Raw genomic sequence first — 27,809 nt, 5'->3', positions numbered from 1 at the left:
CACAGGTGGTTTGTGTAAAAACAAAATGTGTAAATATGTTTTGGGGGGGCGGTGAAACTTACTCAATATCCTTAAAAATGACTAAAACCAAATTGAAACTGTGTAGAAATGATAATGGACCTAAATTAATTTATTGACTGCATAATCACCGAAATGAAAGCTAGACAGCCAGGTAGCATCGTAAATTCCAAAAACGATGGATAGAGGACTGTTTTGCCAATTCTGACGACAAGAAAATATAAGCAATTTACGGTGCTGCCCTCCGGACCTCATTGAAGACCGGATGCGGCCCCCATAGTGTAGAGTCAGTGTCGTACATATCCTAATGAGTATCACCATCTTTTTATCTTAAGGGAGCGAGAAGGGCATTCAACTCCAGTCAAAGAACAAGATACCCAGAACCCTCTGCTGGGAAAGGATGGAGCTAATGAAATTGTAGACCAGTTAGCCAAAAGAGCTTTAAAATGAGATATAATTGATTTTAATGTTCCACTGGGTAGAGGTGAGGCCAAATGTAAGATCAAAGTCATTTTGATAGATGTGTAGCAGAAGAGATAGGACTCTGAGCCCAAGGGCCAACATTTATATGCCCTCCAAAGTAAGGTCGGTGGACCAAGATTCAAAGGTCAGATTCGGAAGGAAAAGGTTGTGTTTTCTCAATTGTGCCTAGAACATCATTAAATCTGGTGGGCAAGCATGCAAATGGTTTGTGTCTAGAGTGTATGGTCGCTGAAACGGTGGAGCATGTGTTGTTATATTGTTATAAGTATGTTGAAGAGAGGGAAAGAGTGTAGTGTCATTGAGGTTGGGGGGTGGGGCGGGTTCGAAGGGATTTTGGGGATGGGGGAGGGTCTATTAGAAGTTAGTATGGCAGTTTTTTGTCCCCTCAGAAGTACTGAGTTAGGTAGGATTTAGAAATGTGGAGCTTATTTTGTAAACCGTGATTGACCACACACTCCAGCACAGTAGGTGGCGGCATGCACCTTTAACGTTTGTTTGCGGCCCGCAATTATATTATAGAAGAAGAAGAGGACGACGAAAAACATCAACAACACGGACGTAGAACTGAGAGGAAGGTGGGAGTTTGTTTTTATTTTGAACATTCTTTCCTTGTGGACGAAGCCAAACACTCAAGAGGGTGAATAACCACAAAACATGTCTAAATGACTGTATTTGAATGCGTTTCTTTCTGAGCGTTTAACGGATGTACATCAACTACCTCCAAACACAGCCGTGCTGGCCAAAACTAAACGCCAGGCACTGGTTGGACCACATCTAATCATGCCAAAGATACCTGCACAGAGGCAGCTATTCACCAAAGCACCAGCTGTCTGTAGCACCAGTGGTGGTCTGGTTGTTCAAGTCCCATCTGTCTCTGGACAGTACTTCATGCAATTTGTTCCCCCAGGTGACGTTACAGACAACACCCACTGTTACCATAACAGCTTCATCTGTGACCATACCCACCCACAAAATGGGCCGTGCCTACAAAAGGAAGGTCAGTAGCAACACATGACAAAAATGTGGGCAGTTCAGAACCAAGCAGACTGGGCACAGCCAATGTAAAGGGGCGGCAGGTAGCCTATTGGTTAGAGCATTGGACTAGTAACTGAAAGGCTGCAAGATCGAATCCCCGAGCTGACAAGGTAAAAATCTGTCGTGCTGCCCCTGAACAAGGCAGTTAACCCACTGTTCCTAGGCCGTCATTGAAAATAAGAAGTTCTTCTTAACTGACTTGCCTTGTTAAATAAAGGTAAAATATATATATATATATATGTAATTTATTTGTTTTCTCATAACATTAGCACATATGTTTCAACTTAAAAAAAAAAACCTTTTGTATTGTCCGTGTCTCTTTTTATTGTAGCCTATTGCTGTGTTTTGGCAACTTGGCCAGGCATTTTTTGCAAATGAGAACTGGGTCCGGGAGATAAATCATTAAGCTGTGGTGACTGCAGATAAAGCTTCAATCAGAATGGGAACCTAACCCAACATATACGGACTCACACAAGAGAAAAACATTTTAGCTGTGGTGACTGCTGAAAACGCTTCAATCACAAGGGGCATCTGACGATACTGACTCACACAACATTAGCCAATGAACAATTCCTGGTTGAATGTTTTGGAATGTCTCTCAGGGTGATGAGAAAATGGTCAGACTGATGTTATTGATAACATTAAAGAATATAATATACATTGCAGAAGAGGTCTCATTGTATTTGTTTAAGAGTATTTATCTTCCATTTTCACCTGATGCTACTCATTCATGATATACAATAGACACCTGTAAAGTGCAAACTATTTTTATATGCATGTGCACTGCAGTTGTTCAGTCCCAATTAGATTACATTAATTTGAATTCCTTCTGATAAACATCCATTCATTATTAAAGTTCATGCAAAAAAAAGTATCATCCTATATATCCTACAATTTAAAAATACAATACAACCACACGTGGATACAATGCATTTAAAATGATTGAGGATGACACAATAACAAATGTATTTCCATTTTGGCCCTCTTGATGAAAACACAATATTTTATCATAAAAACTAAATACATCATCTCATCAATAGGGAGGTACCATAACTTTTTTGTTGCCTGTTCTCTCTTAAAGCATTCATCCCCCTGTTAAAGTATGACTTTTTGCTCCCTATGGAGTTATCTGTAGCAAAACCCGATCCACCTGGGGCGCCAACTTTTGTTTTTGGGTACGCCATACCCACTCATAAGAACATAAGAAGAAGAAAACACGGATGTAGAACGGGGAGAGCAAGTAAAAATATATATTACATTCCTTCTTCGTAGACGAATTCTAGTTAGTTAAAACCAGAGATTGAGATTCTTTTGACAATAATAATTCCGCTACTACAAGTCTACAAAAATGTATAAATTACAGTCTTTGAATTCGTTTCTTTCTGAGTGTTTAACGGCGGCGGCAGTGGAGATTTTGGGGGCAATTGAGAAAGTAGTAGCTGAGTACCAGGAGGAGATATCCCGATCTAAAGAGGAGATTGATAGTCTACGGAGACAGCTAAGGATTACACCGGAGATAAAACTATGTAGAACAGGTTTGTGTGTATATCTCACCTACTCAATTAATATACTGTAATAGTGATGAACATTTCAACGTTTTAGTTTAACTTGAACCATGCATGATTATTTTGTCGCTGTCGCGAAATTCATGTGTAATCTATGGAACGCCGTTTGGATCTTTGCGTGTCAAAAAAGATACGCGTTAAATAAGCTTTTCATTTGACACGTCAAATAATAACATTATTATAGAATGTTGTGTGTCATGAATTTACACGTGCAAGCCAAGCGCCACCTCTACTATCAGTAGCACTGTCAAACTGTACCAAAAAAGTCTGCAAACAAGCACACACCGGTCACGAACATTGTGTTTTACAATACCGCGTTGGTAATACGGCATTATTTGTTCGATCGCAATTTCTGGGCTAGCTAGCTTTAGCTTGGTACCAAGCTAGCACCAATACAACCAGTCTGAAAACAATTACAAGTAGAAACTGCAGTCATTTTCATCATTCTTAGCAATGATTTAGGAATCCTTGTGAGTAAGTATTGGCTAGGGAGCCACTTGTTGTTCGCCTATTGAAATTGAACCCTGTTGCCCAAAGCTAAGGTTATAAGCAGGTTGGGGCAGGTAGCCGTTGGGCCAGTAACCGAAAGGTTGCAAGATCGAATCCCCGAGCTGACAAGGTAAAAATCTGCAGTTCTGCTCCTGAACAAGGCAGTTAACCCACGGTTCCTATGCCATCATTGTAAATAAGAATTTGTTCTTAACTGACTAGCCTAGTTAAATAAAGGATAAATAACAGCCAGCTAGCTTCATCTGGCTAGTGAGGCTAGACCGGACCAGGCTGTGTGTTGTGAAGCCAGCCACAATAAAGATTAGGCACAAGAGGCGAATTTGCCGATTGCCTTCAAAATAAAAGTCCCCATTTGAAGTGATGCAGAAGGTTGAGTCATTGCCGTATTTAGACTAGATCATGTTAAACAATGTTGGAATGTGAAGTAATGAAATGGGGTATCAGTCTACTCGTTGACACCAACAGACCACAACTGTGAAGCGTTTACACAAATATTAGCGTTGTAGCTAATTGGTGCTTGCCTACGGAGCTGTGAGGGGAACGGCACCTCAGTACCTCCAGGCTGTGATCAGGCCCTACACCCAAACAAGGGCACTGCGTTCATCCACCTCTGGCCTGCTCGCCTCCCTACCACTGAGGAAGTACAGTTCCCGCTCAGCCCAGTCAAAACTGTTCGCTGCTCTGGCCCCCCAATGGTGGAACAAACTCCCTCACGACGCCAGGACAGCGGAGTCAATCACCACCTTCCGGAGACACCTGAAACCCCACCTCTTTAAGGAATACCTAGGATAGGATAATCCTTCTCACCCCCCCCCCTTTAAGATTTAGATGCACTATTGTAAAGTGACTGTTCCACTGGATGTCATAAGGTGAATGCACCAATTTGTAAGTCGCTCTGGATAAGAGCGTCTGCTAAATGACTTAAATGTAATGTAAATGTGTGAAATCCCCAGCCATGACATTCATATTGCACTGGCGGATTGGGGATCAATGAACGTCCTCAGAGTTGTCAGACTCCAAAACATCCACGCAGAACTGTTTTTCATCAGAAATAGTGTTCAATACACATAGCAGGTTGACAATACATGTGGCTCAATTCACAGTTGTTTCAGAGTCCCGTAATAAGAGCTATGATGCTAATGTTCTCTGGGTGTCACTGAGTACCCCATGTCATTGAACAACAATCCATAGGTAGGCTCTACAGTGAAATAACTATGTCCCCAATGCAATTCTAAAGTCTAATACATTGTGTGATTTCAACAGATTTTTGTCAAATTAACAAATTACTGTCTTTTGTTGATTTTATATAACAACATTCTCGTTCAGCATGATCTATTCAATTATGGCATTCTACTATTTGTATTCATTCGCATCACTATCAATGACATACTTTTATTTTGAAGGCTAACCGCAAAGTCCACTATTGTGGCTAGCTTCACATAGATGGTCCCGCCACCATTAATCAAATAAGAACTGTTTTATAAATTAGGGTTATTTTAGATGATGACACCTACCTATATAGTTAACTAGATTATGTCGCTTTGCTATGTTTTTGGGGAAGAACATTGTTTGCATCTATCAGCTAGCTAGCTTTTTTTTATGACCAACACTGTAGGTGCGCGAGACAACTTTACCAGCACCATAGCACACGTATCGATGAATCGTTGTGACATATGAAATACGTGTGATATTGTTATCAATGTGTAATAACTACGTAAAAAATGTATGAACGCGTTAATTTATTATGTGAAGTGCAGTCATATTCACGTCCTGATTGGTCAACGCACATATAGTATTCTTGTTTTTGACACGCAAAGACCAAACGGCGTTCCATAGTAACCATGCTTGTCTGCGACTGTCTCCCCCCTCCAGACTCCCAGCAGCTCTCTCTACCTGTCTCTGAAGAGGTTCCCTTTGAGCAACGACACTGTGAGCAGGAGGAACCAGGGCCATCACAGATTAAAGAGGAAAAGGAGGAACTCAGGACCAGCCAGGAGGAAGAGCAGTTTCACGGACTGGAGGGTAATACCATAGAGTTTATATTTAGTGGTCCCTGTGTGAAAAGGGAATGGGATGATGAGGCCTTAAGCCGCAGCTCAACTGTAATTAGTGACCAAGTAAATAGACCACCATTGGATCCCAAACCACCATTGGGGGCACACTGTTCTGAACTCAGCACCATGTCTAAAAAATCTCACTACTGCGGCAAAGTATTTTCTCTGAAAGCTGACCTTCAGAGGCATGTGACTCTCGCCAGGGAGAGACCCATTGAATGCCCCTACAACGCCACATGTAAACTGAAGGCCCATGTCCCACTCTGTCACGGTGGGAAACCCTGCCCTGTTTGTGGCAAGACCTTTAAAAACAAAGACCATCTATCCCAGCACATGAGGATTCATACACAGGACAGGCCATTTAGCTGTGGTGACTGCGGAAAAGGTTTCTATAGCAAGGGGCTGCTGAACGTGCATATACAGACTCATAAAGGAGAGAAACCATTCATCTGTGGATACTGCGGGAAAAGCTTCTATCAGAAGGGGAATCTAAACCAACATTTACGGACTCACACAGGAGAGAAACCATTTAGCTGTGGTATCTGCGGAAAAAACTTCAGTCGAAAAACGCACCTGAACAGGCATATCCTGACTCACACAGGTGAGAAACAGCATGGCTGTTCTGTGTGTGGTAGAAGATTCGCTGAGAATGCTGACCTGCTGAAGCATGTGGATAAAGTCCACAAATAACAAAACCAGGATCAAAACCGAATGGAGAAAGACAACCAGGACACAGACATCTATCAGAAGATGGGAATAAAAAAGGCAGGATATGGACAACGCCAAACTGGATCCTTCATGCTGTAGGTTTCAAATGAATAGACCTACCCCGTTGAAACATTAGCCAATTAACAATTAGGTTGTTTGTTTTGGAATGTATCAGTCAGGGTGAAGAGAACATTTTCAGACTGTTTATACATGAAAACATTGAACTTTACAGAAAATGGTATCCTTGAATTTGAGTATTTATCTTGACCCAATGGTCCATTCTGTCCTAATGCTGCTCATCCATGATATTGTAGCGATATATATACTTTTGCGGTGAAACTGCCACGTCCGTTGGTGATATTACAACAGATGTTACTTCAATGACTAACACTGCTTTTTTTTTTTTACTCTGACATCGTTGCACACTTGATAGAACAGCAGAGTATTTTACCACGATGTTAAATAAATAAACAAAACAATAACAACTGTGCCTGGAGCAACCAGTGGCGCTGTTTCACCTTTCGCGGATCTCAGCTTTAACCCAACACCTAGCAACCTCTTGGGACCTCTTGGTGTAACAGTTAAGGTGTTGGCTTATCATTTCATTGTGTAGCAAAGGCTCTGTCCCTTTAACTGTACACTCCTGTGTGTGCACCTTCTATGTATTATGTATTGTAATGGAAATGGTTTACCATTTGAAAAACCAAAACAGAGCAAAGGGAACAAAACAGGGAGGGACCTATCTAAATGTGTCCAATGAACTTGTTTTTGTTGCAAAATGTTTTCAGTTTGTAGTAAACTAATCGGCTTAATAAATACACCCCTGTGTTTCTTTGTCTTTTGCTTCAGTGGCAAAGGAATGTTGCCACTGAGGATATTGTTTGGATATGCATTGAAATGATCTAATTATAAAATTATGGTGGATATATATTGTAAATGTTTTGGAGTTAATTATTGTTTAAGAAGTATGAGAATTATGTCTAATAGGTTTTATATAATGATGATGATGAATCTCACTGCAATTATGTAATGTTGAAGTCATTATTATGATTTGGATACTGGTTCTGAAATGTGTTGGAAATAATGATGTTTATGACTAATAATTGTTATCTTATGATATTAATATATGATAATGGGGCGGCAGGGTAGCCTAGTGGTTAGAGCGTAGGACTAGTAACCGGAAGGTTGCAAGTTCAAACCCCCGAGCTGACAAGGTACAAATCTGTCGTTCTGCCCCTGTACAGGCAGTTAACCCACTTGTTCCTAGGCCGTCAATGAAAATATGAATTTGTTCTTAACTGACTTGCCTAGTTAAATAAAGGTAAAATAAAAAAATAATGTGAATTCTTTATGAAATGATTTTAAATATGCTAATACACATTTTTGGGGTTTATATTTAGCAGATAAATCAATAAGGAAACAAGGCAAAAGTAAACATGCCATCCCCCAAGAATGATGCAGTGTGCACCTCATCTCTCCTGTCACATCCAACCTGGATCGGTATTTGTTTTTAATGCAGATGAGAGCACTGAATCAGTGTACCATGAGTTTTAATGCACGGTGGGAGACGGCACATTATTCCCATTGAGTCAGGAACTAAAACCCCCCACAGTGACCCGTGAATGCATTGTCTGCAGCATTCGGTCACATGACAGCTCGATCAGCTGTTAGATTTCCGGCATGTCAACTAAGCCAGGATCACAGTCAAACATTTTGCTGATCAGATTTTGTGGATTCGGTCACTCATCTGTATAATTGTTTGGTATTTCCCCTGCATGCTTGCATTCAGTTTGTTCAGTTTCCCAAATATGCCTGTTACATAGGCAAGGAGACACATTTTATTTTCATTACACAGAAAGTCAACAGTCTGTTTTTTTTTGTTGTTATTCGCAATAGATGTAAAAAAAGAACAACAGCTCCTCTCTCAATTGAAAAACTATTTTCAACACTCCCCCTCGATAATCACCAAGCCTCGGTGTGAAATAGAACATTGTCATGTTATGATTAAATATCTCCACATCAGTGGCGGTCAGTGCCTTTTAAGATGAGGGAGGACAGTTTATTTTTCTTCATGAACATGGCCTTATATTTATATTACAGCATATTGTATTATTTATTTAACCAGGAAAATATGTCATTCATATGCCATTCACCTAGTTCAATGTAACAGCGATGGGTTTAGGCTACTATATAATTCATCTAATTTTACCTATACCAATCATGAGGTTGCTACAACCTAGCCTATGAATGAACGTTTATAATGTACAGTACCAGTCAAAAGTTTGGACACCTCCTCATTCAAGGGTTTTTCTTTATTTTTACTATTTTCTAAATTGTAGAATAATAGTGAAGACATCAAACTGGTACTGTAGGTGCACTGTTGAATACACATTCAATACCGCCTTGCATACTTTTGCCTGCATCTAGCTGATATAGGGTGTAATCATTAGTCCAACACTTGCAAATTAGAGTTTCTATTGGACAAAATCATGTATGTTTATCCCTGTTATGTTCCGTTTTAAGATTTATTTTCAACAGAATAGGCAGAATGAATACACCCCTGATCAAACGTAAACACAGTTAATTTTCATAACAGCCACGTTGTATTCCTTCTCGCATCTATGTGCTCTACTCCTCTCACCTTTTCCCTTCGTTGCTTGTGGACGTCAATGCACAACACATCAGCTGTATATGATCAGGCGAGACAACCTTTCCAAGCCAAACCATATCATAAAGTAACGACATAGTCAACATAGCTAATAGAACTAATGCATTTGTAAACCTGCTACAATCATGCAGTAACATTAGTGTACAGTCAGTAAGCAGTTTAGCTCTTACACAGGCGGGCCCCGGGGGCAAATACATTTTTAAACCCGAAAGCATACCTTGACTTGCAAGAGTTCCAGTGTTGTTGGATAGTCATAGACAGCTAGCTAATATAGCATCCCTCTGTTTGAGTAGGCTAAACTAGCTAGCTGCATTTGCTAGCTAAGTGAAACTGAAAGTGAGGGAAAAAACACACTATTGCTTCTCCATTTTGGAAGAAATTCATTTGTTCAAAACTGTTCAACTATTGTCTTTTTCTCTCTGAGTCAACTACTCTATCTTACTCTATTCATTCTCTGATCCTTTGATTGGGTTGGCAACATGTCAGTTCATGCTGCAAGAGCTCTGATAGGTTGGAGGACGTCCTCCGGAAGTTGTCATAATTACTGTGTAAGTCTGTAGAAGTGGGTGAGAACTATGAGCCTCCTAGGTTTTGTATTGAAGTCAATGTAGCCAGAGGAAGACGGAAGCGAGCTGTCTTCTGGCTACACCATGGTGCTACCCTACAGAGTGCTGTTGGGACTACTGTAGACCATGTTTTTTGTAGAGTATGTTTTAATCAATGATTTGGTGAGGTGATTATATTTAGTATAGTTTTATCTAAAAAGGAGAACTTTTTAAATGTTTTACCAAAATGTTTTGTTGTAAATCATTGGTCCTTCTCTGAGGAGCCTCCACTGCTCTACATAGTTTTGCGAACAGTGGTTTAGCCTACAATCGAAGTTACCTGCTGCATATCTCAGAGTTCTGCGCTCAGCTCTTTTGCTGCCAGTTGCACTCGGCGTATCCATTATAGCTCAGTAGGTGTATCATACAATGCGTCCATATGGCAGAAGGAAACGCATTCATAACTAGAGTGCAGAGGCCTGCCCGTCATCCTGCCATAGATGGAGCCCCATCTGTTCAAAAGCACACAATTCGATCCCATGGAATCTGTTTTTCATCAATATAGCTATGCAGCACACTGAACATTCGCTGTGCCATTTCATGCTCGGGAATCGTGAGACAGAACAAAATGTCCTCGTGAATACCACCCCCCGACATGAAGCGAACAAAGGTCAATGCATCTCGGCCCTCACAGCTAACGTCCATTTGGAGAGCATAAGGTGGGGGAGTTTGAGTCGTTCAGTCAGTTTCCTCTTGATTGCTAGCTATAGCATCAATTCTTAGTTTCACAGTGTTATCTGACAAAGGTATTGATGTGAGTGTCTGTACCTCTGCCTCCCCACACATTGTTTTCACCATATCAATTGCGGCCAGTAATATCAAAGTCTCTACAATAGTGTGTGGTTTCATAGTGTAGTGAGCTTAGCCATTCACCGTGGGAATGATTCTAGTTCAGCCTATTCCCATGATCTCAGGGTGCTCTGGTTGAATTTGAACTTAGATTTGAATAATTTGAATTGTGGTTTTTAAGGTTAAGCACATTACAATGATTGAGAGACAAAGATGATATTACAATATAACTTTTTTTTTTACCAGGATTGTGGAATTTCTCCGACCCCATTTTCATATCCGGCGACCCCCCACCCTAGTTTAGGAACCATTGAGCTAGCTAGTCTGCCTCGCTAACGTTAGCTCAACTTAACTACTGAATGAATGCTCTTCGTCTGTTCTGGTCAACTCCTCATTGGTGGATGGTGTCCTGGGCAGAAAGACTCTTTTGTGCTGTTTATTGAGAACTTGTCATACCACACAGACTGACTTGTCTAGTTAAATAAATGTCACTTTTTTTATGTCTCAACTAAAAGTGAAAGTCACCCAGTAAAATACTATTTGAGTAAAAGTCTAAAACTATTTGGTTTTAAATATACTTAAGTATCAAAAGTAAATGGAATTGCTCAAATGTACTTAATTATCAAAAGTAAAAGTATTAATAATTTAAAATTCCCTATATTAAGCAAACAACTGTTTTTCTTTTATTGATGGATAGCCAGGGGTACACTCCAATACTCAGACATCATTTACAAAGAATTTGTGTATAATGAATCTGCCAGATCAGAGGCAGTAGGGATGACCAGTGATGTTCTCTTGAAAAGTGTGTGAATTGGACCATTTTCCTGCCAAAATGTAAGTACTTTTGGGTGTCAGGGAAAATGTTTGGAGTAAAAAGTACATTATTTTATTTAGGAATTTAGTGAAGTAAAAGTTGGCAGAAATATAAAAAGTATAGTACAGATACCCCCCAAAACTACTTGAGTAGTACTTCAAAGTATTTTTACTAAAGTACTTCACACCACTGGCAATTATTAGTCCAGTTGAACGTTTGCAACTAAAACGAGAGTTTCTATTGGACAAATTCAGGTCAGTCCCTCTCCGTTTCGTTCCGTTTCCTTCCATTTAAAAAACATTTTGCAAGGGAATCCCCCTATATCTTTTCCACCCCAGGCGATGTTAAACGAACGCAGCCAGGCATACGGTTTGTGACGTGGATGGTGCCAGAATGCTGTGTTTTGAAATTATACACGCAGAGTAGTTTTGACATCTCAAATTTGCTAGAAGGTCGTTAACAATCTGCAATTATATGGAGATGGATAGATCGATACATACCATTGTTAACATTGCAATTGTGAATAATTGACCATAGTATTACCTAGTAAACTCATTAAACGCGCAGTTTATTCAACACGATGGTGATCATACATAGCATTTCGGAAGCACACCAATCAACACTTCAGTCTTCACAACCAGACGCCGACGTTCCATCCCAGCAGACTTCATGGAGAAAGTCCGCAAGCTTGACTAACGTGAGTTGAACAAATGACAGTCAGTGTGTGAACAAACGTTCTACGGTGTCCTCTGTGCAAACGGCAATCTGTAAATAAGGTCACGGAATTTTTCAAATCTTAATTGTGGGTTAGCTATGCAGAACATTTCTAAACTTTGTCAAAACAAACTTAATTTATATTCAACAGATGGAAGACAATTGATTGTCAATGCCTTCAAAGGTTGACCAATACATTTTTATTTGAGTTCTGCTGTTCGCTTTCTCAGGGATATATTGGTCAGAATGATCGGCATATTATCCTCTTGGAAGAGCTAAATGGACAAACACCAGAGAATGGGAGACCTGTCAAGAAGATAACAAGGTAACTCAGTTCTCAATAGTTAAATATTGATTGGTAGGCTAATGTTTCTATTCATAAACCAGATATAAAGTCCAGATGTGTCTTTGTCAGGAGTCAGTAGCATGGGTACCAGTCTGTTTATCTAACTTTCCACTCCTTGTAGGCCTACTCTGTGTATTTGCTGAATTACAGGGAGTGGAATGTTAACTAAACATAATGTTTCCCAGGCTAGTCCTACAGACAGTTTTGATTCAGATACCATCAAGCATTCTTATGATATTTTACTGTTATTTTTTTTAATTCCTTCACAGGAAATCACCCAGGTTTCAGGTCAATGAGGCCTGTGAAGATGACCAAACTGGTCAGCCTAAAGCATGTTTCACATTATGATGAAAACAAGATCTTTCCTAGAACATCTATTTAGACATGCATGTCATAACACACACAACTACAAAACACTTTTTACGAGGATGTCACACAATCTACTCCATTTAAATAATCATTCTCATTCACAGACTCATTTACCTACATGAAATTGTGGATGACATGAATTGTTTTGAATACCTGTTCCAGAGGGGTCTCCTAGACCAGAGGGGTCTCCTAGACCAGAGGGACCCCATGGGGTTGTGCGACGCAGCACCAGATACCAACAGTCCATGATTTACTGCCTCATCCCTAAGTAAGGAGCGTCACCACATAACCCCTCCCCCCATGTGTCCTTGCTCCACAGTCTCTTGTGTACTTCCCCAGTAGAGTGTGTATCATGGGAATAGTCCTAATACAGGGAGTATTTTAAAATATTTTTTATTGAACCTTTAACTAGGCAAGTCAGTTAAGAACAATTTGTGAGGGTTATGTGAGGGTTATTACAGATGTCAGGCATGTTGGTTATTATAGGCTTATTACTAATTCCTCTACTTCTGCCCCAAAATGATAAGTACACCATTTTAATTGTTATTGCATTGGGACCCAAAAGCCTCCATGAAATCATGCTGAAGAAAGATACTATCAGTTCTATTGTTACTTGTTTTTCTCCATAGCGCTGCTGAGGCAGTCCTCCACAAGATTGATGACATGAATAAGATGCGCTGCCACTTGAAAAACTCAGAACAAACAGTGAGGCTTTTTCCAGTTCGTAAAATATAATTTTGTCATTCAGCCATCCACAAAGACGGGGATGAAATACAATACAGGGCTATATTTATGCCGTATAATTATCAAATAATAAGAAACCATTAATTGACATGCTCCCCCTTTGAGATTGGCATTGAAGACTCACACTAACTCTACCCAAACACAAGGGCTTGTTGCACTGTAGAAATGTGTTTACATAATAACAGGCCACTTTTTCTAGGCTCTATATCTTCTGCTGCCACACACAATCTCTTATCAGGCCATTGTAAGGGTGTTGCACCCATCTGTGGTCCACCCCCCTCTATCTCTCTCGTGCTCTCTCTCTGCCCTCAGCAGCCCTCTGTGCTGTGTATTTAGGAACCGAATTCACACTGTTGTCATATTGTTGCCTCATTCACCAGCAGCTGACTGAAACTCTACACAGTGTCAAAAGCGTTCCACAGGGATGCTGGCCCATGTTGACTCCAATGTTTCCCATAGTTGTGTCAAGTTGTTTGGATGGCCTTTGGGTGGTGGACCATTCTTGATAAATGCAGGAAACTGTTAAGTGTGAAAACCCCAGCAACGTTGCAGTTCTTAACAAACCGGTGTGCCTAATACCTACTACCATACCTCGTTCAAAGGCACTTACATTTTTATTATTATTATTATTATTATTATTTTTATCTTGCCCATTCACCCTCTGAATGGCACACATACACAATCCGTGTCACATTTGTCTCAAGGGCTTAAAAACCCTTCTTTAACCTGTCTCCTCCCTTTCATCTACACAGATTTTTGAAGTGGATTTAACAAGTGACATCAATAAGGGATCATAGCTTCCAGCTGGATTCACCTAGTCAGTCTATGTCATGGAAAGAGCAGGTGTTCTTAATGTTTTTGTATATTCAGTGAACGTTAATTTGAATTTCACCAGATTAATCTTGAGATATGGGAAATAAGACTAGTGGAAGGAAATGACCAATAATACCTTTTGAGATTGAAGTCTCACTGAGATATGTGCCATTGTGTCATGCAGGCCACTGATGAAAGGAATTGGCAATACCATACCAGTTGTATCTATGAAGTTGTTTGAATTTCAGAGGATCTCTTCTAAAGCCCAGCGGAAGAAGACCACTGATTGTCCAACTGTAAAAGCAGTTTCCAAACAAGAAACGGAAGGTCTGTTTCTATTGTAGTTTTAGGTCAAAGTCATGTTTGACCATAACATGATTTCATTAACTTTTGATCCAATACCTATTTCCAGAGCACTCTGGTGACGATGGTGAGGAGGATGACGATGATGAGGACGACGGAGATGAGGAGCACGATGAAGACGGCAATAACAGCAAGCGCTATGAACCTCGACAGAAAAAAGCAGTGCTTCGCTACCAGGCCCCTCTGGATGGTTATTACTCTTTGCTGAACTAGTCTTCTGAAAAATGTTCTCCATCATTTACTTAACTATTCATCTGAATTAATGAGCATAACAGGGTCGTTCCACCAATTCCTTTTGAGAAGTTGGTCCAAAAAAACAATTAACTTTCTTTAATCTAATTGAAACATTCCGTCATAAAGAGCACATGTTCAACTACTCCATAAAAAAAACATGTTTCCCCATCTCAAGAGGTTAAATGAAAAGATTACTATCATAAGTGCCAAATATAGTAGCAGGGTTGACCGTAAAGGGTTGACGATTTCTTCTTAACTCAACCATAAATCCCCCTTTTTCACCCCCCAAAAAAATGTAATTAAAACATTTCTAGTCTATCTATCTATGGGTAACAGGCTTGCCGTGTTTTCCATCACAAAACACCAGCAACATGGTCCAAAAGAGTAGAACAAGCTTTTACACTAGGGTTTGACTATTCAATGTTCAATTTCTTTCAAAAATATGTTTTAAGGAATTGTTTCACATAACAGGTTTGACCTTAAAATGAGGGAAAGATGTCAATTAATCACATTAAATAGATAATAATCTTCAGAAATGACTTTGTCAAAGCAACAAAATAACTAGGGCTGTCCAATTATGGTGAAAACTTTGAGGAATTCTGGGGTTGAGTTAGTTCAAATCTGCAGAGGGTGCACGGAGGGACATGCTGAGTTTGGGCACTTTAGCAAGTCTTTATATAAATAATCAGATTAAATTCTCCATGTGGTCTTTATTGAAGGGCACTTCATTTAATATAACAGGCTTTTAATATTCAATATTGGTGCACAATTTCTATTTAAAATATCAAAAGGCACACATTTCGTGGAAGAATGCCGCAGTGCTGATTGGGATCAGGTTCCCAGTCCATGTTATTCATGATGATCTCGTATATAATAATAAGAGTCTACCGCACACCCAAAACCAATAAGTAAAGGGTGCTGGAGGCAAAATATGAAACTGGAAAAACAGGAAAATGTCTATGCACACCTCAAGTCAGATACAAATGTATTTTAATAGTAGGTAAGCCTTCGATCAGTCAACCTTCATCAGAGCATAGCTCCACAAAATATTCTGATCTAAAAAGCAAAACATAACCCCCCCCACCTTTATTTAACCAGGTAGGCTAGTTGAGAACACGTTCTCATTTCCAATGCAACCTGGCCAAGATAAAGCAAAGCAGTGTGACACAGACAACAACACAGTTACACATGGAGTAAACAATAAACAAGCCAATAACACAATAAACAAGTCAATGACACAGTAGGAAAAAAATAAAGGCACGAGGAGGTAGGCTATAAATAGGCCATATGAGCGAATTATTACAATTTAGCAGATTAACACTGGAGTGATAAATGAGCAGATGATGATGTGCAAGTAGAGATACTGGTGTGAAAAAGAGCAGAAAAGTAAATAATATAAAAACAGTATGGGGATGAGGTAGGTAGATTGGGTGGACTAATTACAGATGGACTATGTACAGCTGCAGCGATCGGTTAGCTGCTCAGATAGCTGATTTTTAAAGTTAGTGAGGGAAATAAAAGTCTCCAACTTCAACGATTTTTGCAATTCGTTCCAGTCACTGGCAGCAGAGAACTGGAAGGAAAGGCGGCCAAATGAGGTGTTGGCTAAAGGAAAGATCAGTGAGATATACCTGCTGGAACGTGTGCTACGGGTGGGTGTTGTTATCGTGAACTGAGATAAGGCGGAGCTTTACCTAGCATGGACTTGTAGATGACCTGGAGTCAGTGGGTCTGGCGATTAATATGTAGCGAGTGCCAGCCGACTAGAGCATACAGGTCGCAGTGGTGGGTGGCATAAGGTGATTTGGTAACAAAATGAATGGCACTGTGATAGACTGCATCCAGTTTGCTGAGTAGAGTATTTGAAGCTATTTTGTGGATGACATCGCCGAAGTTGAGGACCGGTAGGATAGTCAGTTTTACTAGGGTAAGTTTGGCAGCGTGAGTGGAGGCTTTGTTGCGAAATAGAAAGCCGATTGTAGATTTGATTTTGAATTGGAGATGTTTAATATGAGTCTGGAAGGAGAGTTTACAGTCTAACCAGACACCTAGGTATTTGTAGTTGTCCACATATTCTATGTCGGAACCGTCCAGGGTGTTGATGCTAGCCGGGCGGGCGGGTGTGGGCAGTGAACGGTTGAAGAGCATGCATTTGGTTTTACTAGCGTTTAAGAGCAGTTGGAAGCCACGGAAGGAGTGTTGTATGGCATTGAAGCTCGTTTGGAGGTTAGTTAGCACGGTGTCCAAGGAAGGGCCAGAAGTATACAGAATGGTGTCGTCTGCGTAGAGGTGGATCAGAGAATCGCCCGCAGCAAGAGCGACATAATTGATATATACAGAGAAAAGAGTCGGCCCAAGAATTGAACCCTGTGGTACCACCATAGAGACTGCCAGAGGTCCAGACAACGTGCCCTCCGATTTGACACACTGAACTCTGTCTGCAAAGTAGTTGGTGAACAAGGCGAGGCAGTCATTAGAAAAACCAAGGCTGTTGAGTCTGCCGATAAGAATACGGTGATTGACAGAGTCGAAAGCCTTGGCCAGTTCGATGAAGACGGCTGCACAGTACAGTACAATCAGCACTCCCACTCTGAAATGATTGACTAGTGGCCAAGATCAGTGCTTATCATGATGTTACGCCTCTCTCACTGTTTCATCTGTAGAATCCAGGAAGCAGCCTCCCATGTTTTTCGACCGCCAGGCATCTTCCACTAGAGAGAGCTACCGCATCAGTGCCTCAGTGCCCAGGAGTGTCCACACCACCAGCCGAAGGAGTGGCAGGTCCATCCCACAGTACTGTACTTCACAGTACTGGCACTTTACCAATAGTCTTAGCCCGTACATTGGTTTCATAGTGTCCAGATATTTGTTTTGACACAAAAAAAATCTTTGTTTTGACCAAAATATGTTGTAAGGTCCATTAATGCTATGTTTCATGGGTTGGGTCCTTATAAATGGTTATGGTTTTATATATGACTATGGGCTATTATTGTAGGGTCTTGTCAATATATATTACTTTTCATTGTGATGGTTAATAATTTTATTTTTTCACTGTTTCAAACAACAGGATTGGGTCCATAGGCAGGTGAGTCCTTGGCACAATTTAAACAACTTAAGTCTCTCATTTGTTATTGGGAACTGACAACGTTGGGAGAGAGCAGTACAGTAAAGCAGTGAAGCTTTTTCCTTTCTCTGTCTCCTTATGGTTTGCTTTGACCCACAGGAGAAAGCATGCTTCGCACACCTACAAAGCCAGCTCCTCTGATGAGGAAGACTCCTCTGATGAGGAAGACACAGAGCAAGAAGCCAATAACAGGTCAGTGAACATGTCATCATGAGCAAGCAATTTGACACACTTCAACAGTTTGACTTGTCCCTATAATGATAACATGTTTAATTTAGTTCAAAGTTGAAATCTACCCTAGAAAGTAGTACTAAAGAAAGGAGAAAACTATGTTTTGTTACATATTACTTGATTGTTTTTTATATTTGTTTACTGATCATCTGTTATTTGCCATGGCATATTATCTTGGACACGATTGAATCATATTTAAAGGATAATGAACATGGGTGAGCAGAGCAATGATTCCCCATTCCTGAATGTTTTTGAACTGTGTCTATGACATCATGAGTGGTGGTGATCGATGATGTAATAATAATAGACGAAGGTTCCATCTTGGTTATTCTGGTGATATCTCCTTGGTGAGCTTCATTGGGTGCCAGACCTTTTGTAGTGAACACATGATGTTGCTCAAGAGTTTCTCTGTATGAGACTGACACCACGTACAGAACATAATTATTTGGATTTTAAAGCTAAATCTGTCCAATATTTCACACCAGTGGAATCCAGTGTGGTTTTGAGCTTCTGGTCAGAATAAGCTTGCCAAAACCACAATCTCTTTCATTTGGAATCCCTCTCAGGTGTCTGCCGCTGAATTTGCGCAAAGAGGACATTTGGGGAATCCATAAGGACAGAATGAAGATGGGTGCGAGTCTTGCAGATGTCGACCCCATGGCGATTGACCAGTCGGTGAGCTCTAAACATCACAATTAAATTATTTGAAGCCGTTTTAATCTCAAAAGTTGGTTTGCCTACATTATATGATCTTTAAGTTATCAGACTGCATCTCCTATGTAAAGATCCAACCCCCTCTCTTCCCTCCAAAGGTGTGCTTTGACACTGTTGGCGGTCTGACAAGCCACATTTCTGCCCTGAAGGAGATGGTAGTCTTCCCTCTGCTCTACCCAGAGGTGTTTGAGAAGTTCAGGATCCAGCCCCCAAGGTGAGAAATGGTTTTAGGGTTGAATAGCTAACTTATTTTGTTGGGTAACTTGCAGTTATTTTGACTATTGATTTATATTGCCTTTGGGGTAGCTTACCATAATGACATTGTGAGGAATTAGCCTACAACAGGATGAGGAACTTACTTGGGTGAGCAACTAGAATGGATCCTGTCAATGGACTGAAGCCCCACCCCACCCTAACTCTAATCACAGCCTCATTCACTCTTCATTTCATTGGCTCTTGGATCCTTTGAGTCCTTTGCAAGGATCCATTCAAAGAAAACTCCCTGTCTGTTGCAGGGGCTGCCTGTTCTACGGTCCCCCTGGTACGGGGAAGACTCTGGTGGCCAGAGCGCTGGCCAACGAGTGCAGCCAGGGGGAGAGGAAGGTGGCCTTCTTCATGAGGAAGGGGGCCGACTGCTTGAGCAAGTGGGTGGGAGAGTCGGAACGCCAGCTCAGGCTGCTCTTTGACCAGGTACAGTACAGTCCCTCATACAGCACACTAAAGATCATTAATATAGTTATCACTGGTGCATTCAGTCTTAGTGAGACCATTGAGTCTAGTATTTGCCTATCAGCATTTCCTGCTCAAGTCACTATTGGTCTCTTGGTGTGAAATGGGTGGCTGGCTATACTGTGTTTGACGGTCATGTCTATTATATAGGGACATACTTGCATTGATAGGACAATTCATTATTTGTACCCACAGGCCTACCAGATGCGGCCAGCCATTATCTTCTTTGACGAAATCGATGGGTTGGCTCCGGTTCGCTCCAGTCGTCAAGACCAGATCCACAGGTGAGACATTTCAGCCACTCTCATTTCTCACTCCACTGATTACAGAGACTTACCATTGATTGTGCCTGCATACTAAACATTGTATACTCCCAACTCGTGGTTCCTTCCTGCAGTTCCATCGTGTCCACCCTGCTGGCACTAATGGATGGCCTGGATAGCCGAGGAGAGGTGGTGGTGATCGGCGCCACCAACCGACTGGACTCCATCGACCCCGCCCTCAGACGCCCCGGACGCTTCGACAGGGAGTTCCTCTTTGGCCTCCCTGATCGCGAGGTAAGACTCATTTTAGTTAATAAGTGTGCGTGCAAAACTCAAATGTCCATCCAAATCTTCCTTTGACTTGAGAGGCCTACATGCAGTTACTTTTTATTCGTGCACTTGTCTTTCATTTCTGTCGACAACTTCAGTCCCGGAAAGATATCCTAAAGATTCACACCAGACAATGGAATCCTACACCGTCCGATCCTTTCCTGGAAGAGTTGGCTGATAAATGTGTCGGTAGGTGATTTAATGTATACCAAATCAACTCTAGCGTTGGGCAAGTCAAGATTGTACAATAATTGTAAGAACAAAAATACGTTGTTTTGTTGTCTCATAATATTCAGACAGATCACCACAATTAATCTATCGATTTAACACAGTTCCACAGTCAATCTGACACATGCCACGTATTAACCACAACCTTCCCCTTATGCACCCCAGGCTACTGCGGCGCCGACATCAAGGCGGTGTGTGCCGAGGCGGCCCTGTGCGCGCTGCGCCGGCGCTACCCCCAGATCTACGGCACGTCCCAGAAGCTCCTGCTGGACGTGGGCTCCATCAACATCAACAGCCGGGACTTTGTGGCCGCCATGAGGAAGATGGTGCCAGCCTCCCAGAGGGCTGTGTCGTCCCCTGCCAAGGCCCTGACCCCTGTGGTTACGCCCCTGCTGGGCCCCGCCCTCACCAACGTGCTGGACGCAGTGCAGAAGCTCTTCCCCCACGCCGAACAGGGCCTCAAGAGGAAGAGGGATGCAGGTGGGTCGGGTTAAGTTTTGTCTGAGAACTAAGTCACGGCCATTGTTATCTGGTCCCAGATTGATTTGTGTTGTCTTGCCGAATCCTATGGTCAATGTCATGCCAATGTTGGCTATACAACACAAACAGATGTGGGACCAAGCTAGGTCACTATTAGAGAGGATCATTGGTTAAGTTCAGTTGTTGCAATTACTTGATCAAGTTTTTCCTTTGATCAGATCTGACAGACAGCATTCTGGAGGATGAAATCATGTACAGTGGGGACGAGGGCCCCTCGTCCAATAATTCCATCACCAAACACGCCACCACCAAAGGGAGCTTCCTCCATTTTGCCAGGTAAGATATAGCCTACCTGTCATTTGTAGATACGTTCTGCCTTGAAAGAAATACCCTATTCTCATTGTTTCCATTCATAATCACATCCCTGAGTCTCCATTCACTTCACCTCTCCGCTCGCCTCTGTTTCAGGAGTGCGATCTGCCACCCCACCACCTACCGGCCCAGGCTGCTGCTGGCTGGGCGTCCCGGGGCGGGTCAGAGTTCCCACCTGGCCCCCGCCGTGCTCCATGCCCTGGAGAAGTTCCCCGTCTACACCCTGGACATGGCTGTGCTGTTTGGAGTCAGCTGTACCTCACCCGAGGAGGCCTGTGCACAGGTACTGGCTGGAACTAATGTAGCCTTTAGAAGTAAAATGTTAAAATGCACACCGACTTGCTACACTCATTTGTGGTGCAGAGAATTATAGCCCCAGAGTTGACTTCATTGTAGAAAGGCTAACTCCATCAAGCAAATAATTACTCAGTCAAATGCAGCGAGATGTCGGTGCAGTGCTGATGGTTTCAATCCCGACCTAATTGCTAGGTTGGCAAGTGATACACAGTCATTGACCTCTTAGCCCCTCTCGCCCTGCCTGCCCCAGGTGTTCTGCGAGGCCAAGCGGACCTCACCCAGCATAATGTACATCCCCCACATCCAGCAGTGGTGGGACACGGTGGGCTCGGCCCTCAAGGCCACCTTCCTCAGCCTGCTGCAGGACATCCCCTCCTTCTCCCCCATCATGCTGCTGGCCACCAGCAACGTGGCTCACCGCAACCTGGCCGACGAGGTAGGTCATATCTGGACCTCTCCCGCCATGCATTACACTACAAGTACTGTAGAGAAGTGATCCCTGGACCTTACTGGGCTACTCAACCCATGAGTAGATTCGTAACCATGTTCTTTTTTTTTTTTACACTTCAGTAAATACTCTTTGTAGAGGTGCAGACCCTAAATAGTCACTGAGGTAACTATTCTACACTTTGTCTCTCTCAGATCCAGACTCTGTTCCGGATGGAGTACGGAGAGGTGCACTCTATCCAAATTCCCACCCAGCAGGAGAGAAGGAAGTTCTTTGAGAATCTCATCCTTAGCCAGACTGCCAAGGCACCCGCGTCCAAGAAGAAAGCCTGTACCTACTAGATATTTATGCCTTTTGATAATCATTTGGTATAATTGCTGTTTGTGTCCCATCTCCATTTTAACCCTCCTTCTTTACCCCCCTCTTCCTCCCCCTCCCCTGACTCAGTGATGCATGCCATGGAGGTGCTCCCCCTTGCCCCCCCTCCTCCCCCAGGCAGATGAGTGAGAGGGAGCGTCTGCGTCTGGAGGAGCAAGAGGAGGACACACTCAGGGAACTGAGGCTGTTCCTGCGCAACGTCACCGAGCGCCTCTCCCAGGACAAACGCTTCAAGGCCTTCACTAAGCCTGTGGACATCGAAGAGGTAGGGAGAAAACACTGGGGGAAAAAGAGAGGAACAAGGAAGGAAAGAGGTGTTTTTGTGGTGTTGTAGTCCAGGGTGCTAGTCAAGATTACTCTAATGGAAGCTAAATGTTGACTGACCCAAACGTAGTCAATACTTAACTAGCAAGTCTGAATACAAGCACATGCATTCTAAGTGAGCTCTGGTCCCTTAGTGGAATGCACTGTTGTCACCTCAGATTTCTGTAGCTTCGCTCCTTTACCGACGCTCTCATCCGAAACAACCAGAGTGGTATTGTGTCCCCCATCTTATCAATGGTTTGTCTTCTTCTCTCACCAGGTTCCTGACTATATTAAGGTGATCAGGCATCCCATGGACCTCTCCACTGTACTGTCCAAGGTCGACCTCCACAAGTACGTGACTGTCAGGGAGTTTGTCAACGACGTGGACCTGATCTGGAAGAACGCCCTGGAGTACAACCCTGACAGTGACCCATCTGGTATACCTACAACCGTCTCCACCTCACTAAACCGAGTGCTGTTGTCGTTATTATTATTATTATATTATAACTGACGTGTAATTCTAGCCTGGTTCCAGATCTGTTTGCGCTGTCTTGCCAACAACCATAGGAGTTAGCAAGACATAACAAACAGATCTGGGACCAGGCTAATCTTACTCCAATATTCTTTTTGTTCGGTATCTCTCTGAAGATATCTTTGTCCGTTCTCATTGTTCTGCTGCAGTTTAGTTGGTCCCATGGATGGCGAGGCCCTCTACTGTGTACCTCTGTCATCAATGTCTCTCTCTTTGTGTTTCCAGATCGTCAGATTCGTCACCGGGCTTGTGCCCTGAAGGACACGACCCACGCCATCATCCGCGACGAACTAGACAAGGACTTTAACAGAACCTGTGAGCAGATCAGAGAGTCGCGCAACAAGAGAGGTAACTGCTGCTGCTTATAACGTTGACATATTGCTGTGACTTGAACACTGAAGTAGTGACCTAGCCTACATGATAAAACCTCTCGGTAACACTTTATTTGGATAGTCTGTAGTCCATCTGTAGATGCTCTGCAATCAGTAACATTTCAACTAACTATGTACTAACCCTAGCCCTAACCTGACCCTCAACTTAACCCTAACCTTAATCCTTACTCTAAATCTAACCGTACCTTAGCAAGCAGTTGCTTATCAACAGATAGTTTGTTGACAGTATGACCATCTGTAGAGCATCTACAGATGGAAATCCGGACTATCCAAATAAAGTGCGCGCAACCTGTCTCCAGTTGTTGTCTCTCTTGCCATGTTTGTGTGTTTTGCTGTCCCCATAGGAGGCATTTTTGCCTTTTGGTAGGCTGTCATTGTAAATAAGAATTTGTTCTTAACTGACTTGCCTACTTAAATAACCCAAAAAATTAAATAATGTGAGTTCAGCTAGCTATTGTATTAGTTTCATTGTCTCGTGTCGGCTTCTTTAACTATTTGTCCAATGATTAGATGAACCCTCTCTTATTTTCCTTAAAACATCTTTGTTTTCATTGACAATGCTAACAACATGTTTATGTCTACTAACAGGGTGCACGTCCTCAAAGTTTGTCCCCTCCTACTACCAGACTTTGCCCAGAGAGGAAGGATTTGCCGAGTCCAAGAGGCTAGGCGGTAACACTGGCAAAGACGCCAGCACCCCGTTCACTGCCAACACCCCACGGCCCGCACGTAAGTCTCACCACTCTACTCCTTAACTGTTTATTGGTAGGTTATTTGTTACAGAGCAGAGGAGCATCCAGTGGAAATGATGGTAGACACTGGTCAACCACCGAGGGACAGCACTCAGGATTTAGCTTTTTACTGCTTGATTTGCAGTACATAAGCAGTTATTATTATCAGTGTTTAAACGTTTAAGGGCAAAAAACTAATACCTCCCAGATGTGTTACGAGTGATAGAAAGTGGAAGTGCCAAGGATCAGGACAGGAACAGAATAGCCACAGTGAAAGCAGAGGATTCTTTCCAGTTGAGTGAACCAGTCAAAAGACAAGACCAGAGTTAGAAAACCACGATGGCAGGCAAGAGCAGAAATTGAGAGCCAGGGAGGAGAGGAAGATGATATTCATTGATATAGAGAAGTATCTGTCTGTCCCGTTCTCTATCATGTTAAAGGACCTTCTCTTCTCTATTTAACTTTCCTAGCCTGTCCTCTAGCCCGTAAAAAGAAACCGCCCAAAACACAACGCGAAAGCAAATGGCGCTTCGGCGTCATAAAGAAGAAGAAAAAAGAAACCTACTTCTTCCTTTTCTTCGAACAAGGAGATCACAAACTCAGGGGGGGAAGAAGAGGATGTGAGTGATGGCATAGAGGAGGGCGAAGAGAAACAAACTCAGGCTTTGGAGACTATTCTAGAGAACGGCTGTGGAGACTCCCCTATGGAGTGTACCTCAGAGAAGACCACTAAGCCTGCTGAGGATGTGGAAGAGGCCTGTGTTGCAGAGCAGCCCACCACCACTCCCATCCCCAATGGAGACTGGCAACAGCGAGCTCCAGACCCCACAGACGACTCACACCAGCCAGGCCTCACACAGGTCCAATCTGGGATCCAAGCCAGTCCAGTGGTGGCAGTCAATGGAGTCAACCACCAGCCTGCCAGCCCTCCAGTGGAACATGGCCCAAGTCCAGTCAACGACACCCCGCCAGAGGAGGTAGATCAGGGGGAGAAACACACCACAAAGACCAAAGAGCCTGTAAGGTTGGAGGATGACTGGGACATAGGTCTGTATTAGGGTCCCAGACCCGGGCAGCAAGCAAGCTACTTCTTCTGGCCTCAGGGAACAGCTCATTCAGTTTCACTGACCTTTGGCCTCTTGGGCTCCAGCTGTTGGGGAGCTCTAACTCAACACAGCACATCGGTTAAAGGGATACATCCATGGCTGCACTGATTTAAATACTCTGTAAGAGTGAGTTCCTTTGGTTGTAAATGTGTTCACCACAGCATGAGGGCCAATGATCGCATGCAAAAAGGTTGACTTTGTTGTAGAAAATCAAACTACATTAATAGTGCAAATGCTTGTAATTGTGTCTTCTGTGCCTTAGTTCTAGAATAGGAAACCATGCCCCCCTACTTAATGCTTGAGATCCAATGTTACTGGGTAGAAACCTCATTTGCATGTTAGGAGATATGCATATCAACACCAATAGCCCATTGTGTTAGCATTAGCCTGTTCAGCCAGCACTGATTAAAGGGACTTGAGCTTATCAGCTCCCCATCACACCCTCCTGATTGCTTCCTGTGTTTCCTTCCAACAGTGAGGCGTGTGACCCGTGCCACCAGGACTCTGGTGCAGCAGCAGCAGTTGATCGACGTGGACAGGGCCCTGGAGATCCTGACCCAGAAGACCCCTCAGCTGGTCGTGGACCACGACAAACTCAAGGTAACCTCCTGAAAATGTTTTTTAAACATTTTTTTTAGAAGGTTAGGCCATGTTTCTTACAATGTAGTTGTATCAGAAGTACACCCAGAAAATTGGAGACCAGAAATATGGTCATGGCAAGTCACAGCCAAACACTTATTCATTCATCCTATATTCATACATTGATTTGTGTATCATTTATTGTCCAGGAATTGCTCAAAAGAGTTGTGTCCAAGACTGAGGGCTATGAGGTGCATCAGCTGGAGAAGCTGTATGCTCTGTTGTGTCAGAGCATCTACAGACACCGTCAGAACTTTGATAAGACAGAGCTCTTACAGGTATGTGGCTTACAACTTCCCCGTTTTTTACGTCACTTGTTGTAGGAAATATATTGAGTATGGAAACAAACCATTCCCTACATTGAAATGTGTGCATAATTAGTTAACTGGTGTATGTGCATGTGAGTCACTTAAATTACTTAAAATCCTGATAAGTGATTTATACTTTGACATACATTTTAATTTCCTTCCACTCATTTTAGGAAATGAAGAGAGAAATCGACAACTTTTCCTAACTTCTTCGCTTGATGTTTTCCTATTTTCCATATTGTAATAAAATGATGCATTTCAAGATTTTCCGTTTTTTTTTATTTTTACCTATTACAATGAGCCTAATCATGCATTACATTGGTCAGAAATGTAGTTACCATAATTTATAGTATTTCAGAGGCACGGACTTGAGTCAGAATTGACTTGAGACGTGTATATTTTTCTTACTTGTGACTGACTCTAACACAGTGTGTGTTTTTACATATGCATTTGAACTATGTCTGAAATCACAGTCACACACAGCATGTGCGCATATGCACAGGTTCACTTCACGCTCTTACAGTGTGGGAGCCACGGGACCAAAACAGTGGAGAAGTTGAAACTTGTGCTTCAACACTCTTAGTGGGTCAATTTCTGCAACAACTATGCGGTTTACTTTCTGCATCTATGTCATATCACTGAGTCTACCTTTTTAATTGCATAATATTAAAGTATGTATATCTTTTGTATGGCTTTTTGATTTCTTTATGGGGCAATTTTATCCTCCTTTTCCAACATTTCACAACATTATTATGGGCCTTTAGGATATTTGAGAAGGGGTTAGTTCTTCTTAAGATTATCTACATAATGAGCCTCACGTAGCCGACAATACCTGCTTTATGATGTACTACAAACCCACATGGCAGGATTAGACAGATGGGTATACAGATAAGATTTAGTTGGCTCCCAGTCCATGTGGGGGTGGAGGGGAACGAGGGAGTTGATGTACTGGCTAAATAAGCACTTAGTAGTTGGGATGTTGTAGTTTCAATGAGCAAGGCAGAGGGCAAAAAGCCTGATATGGACAGTGATGGTGCAGAGACGGCAGTGGAATAGAGATACTCAGGGCAGAGGAAAGTTGGTGAGGGGAGGATAGGCTATTTTTTACAAGATTAAGGGTGGGACACAGCTGGTTGAAATAAGACTTTAAATGTGATAGGAAAGCATTCAACAGGAATGTGTGATTACTGCCAGGAAACAGAGACCGTGGAACATGTATTGGTACATTGTGGGCAGTATCAGAGGGAGAATTAGATACCGGACATTAATTTAAAGAGTATATTGAGTAGAACGTCATTAGATATAATATCAAATATTTTATCTTATTTAAAAGCAACAGGGCTGGCCCACACTCCAGTACAGTAGGTGG

General features: G+C 42.3%; 2 protein-coding genes across 6 annotated transcripts; both read left to right on the top strand.

Moving 5' to 3' along the window:
• Positions 1–1,026: 1,026 nt before the first annotated feature.
• LOC118398162 (zinc finger protein 239-like) lies at positions 1,027–7,699 on the top strand. Of its 5 annotated transcripts, none has more exons than XR_004828573.1 (2): positions 1,027–1,498; positions 1,868–2,195. XR_004828573.1 is itself a non-coding variant. In XM_035793228.2 (2 exons), exons 1-2 carry the CDS (start codon positions 1,282–1,284, stop codon positions 6,353–6,355), a joined length of 1,089 nt encoding a protein of 362 aa, XP_035649121.1. In that variant the 5' UTR covers positions 1,027–1,281; the 3' UTR covers positions 6,356–7,699. The 5 variants fall into 5 exon arrangements, 2 of the variants coding, with proteins under 2 accessions (XP_035649121.1, XP_035649123.1); XR_004828572.1 differs by having other exon boundaries at positions 1,027–1,646; XR_008070981.1 differs by having other exon boundaries at positions 1,027–1,753.
• Positions 7,700–11,511: 3,812 nt separating this feature from the next.
• Positions 11,512–27,125, top strand: LOC118398161 (ATPase family AAA domain-containing protein 2-like). Its single transcript, XM_035793226.2, is given in 29 exon segments — positions 11,512–11,946; positions 12,194–12,288; positions 12,579–12,628; positions 12,841–12,946; positions 13,308–13,383; positions 14,484–14,562; positions 14,648–14,788; positions 17,496–17,613; positions 17,900–17,917; positions 18,056–18,148; positions 18,754–18,862; positions 19,000–19,115; positions 19,417–19,591; positions 19,826–19,914; positions 20,028–20,187; positions 20,322–20,412; positions 20,617–20,931; positions 21,150–21,267; positions 21,400–21,586; positions 21,851–22,036; positions 22,243–22,378; positions 22,496–22,525; positions 22,528–22,691; positions 23,010–23,169; positions 23,490–23,612; positions 24,245–24,385; positions 25,969–26,093; positions 26,282–26,410; positions 26,614–27,125. Coding segments are annotated over 29 exon segments (3,480 nt in total). The 5' UTR covers positions 11,512–11,829; the 3' UTR covers positions 26,647–27,125.
• The last annotated feature ends 684 nt before the right edge of the window (positions 27,126–27,809 follow it).

This window comes from Oncorhynchus keta, chromosome 19 (assembly GCF_023373465.1).
Source record: "Oncorhynchus keta strain PuntledgeMale-10-30-2019 chromosome 19, Oket_V2, whole genome shotgun sequence".
NCBI lineage: Eukaryota > Metazoa > Chordata > Actinopteri > Salmoniformes > Salmonidae > Oncorhynchus > Oncorhynchus keta.
This window is presented reverse-complemented; position numbering and strand designations above follow the sequence as displayed.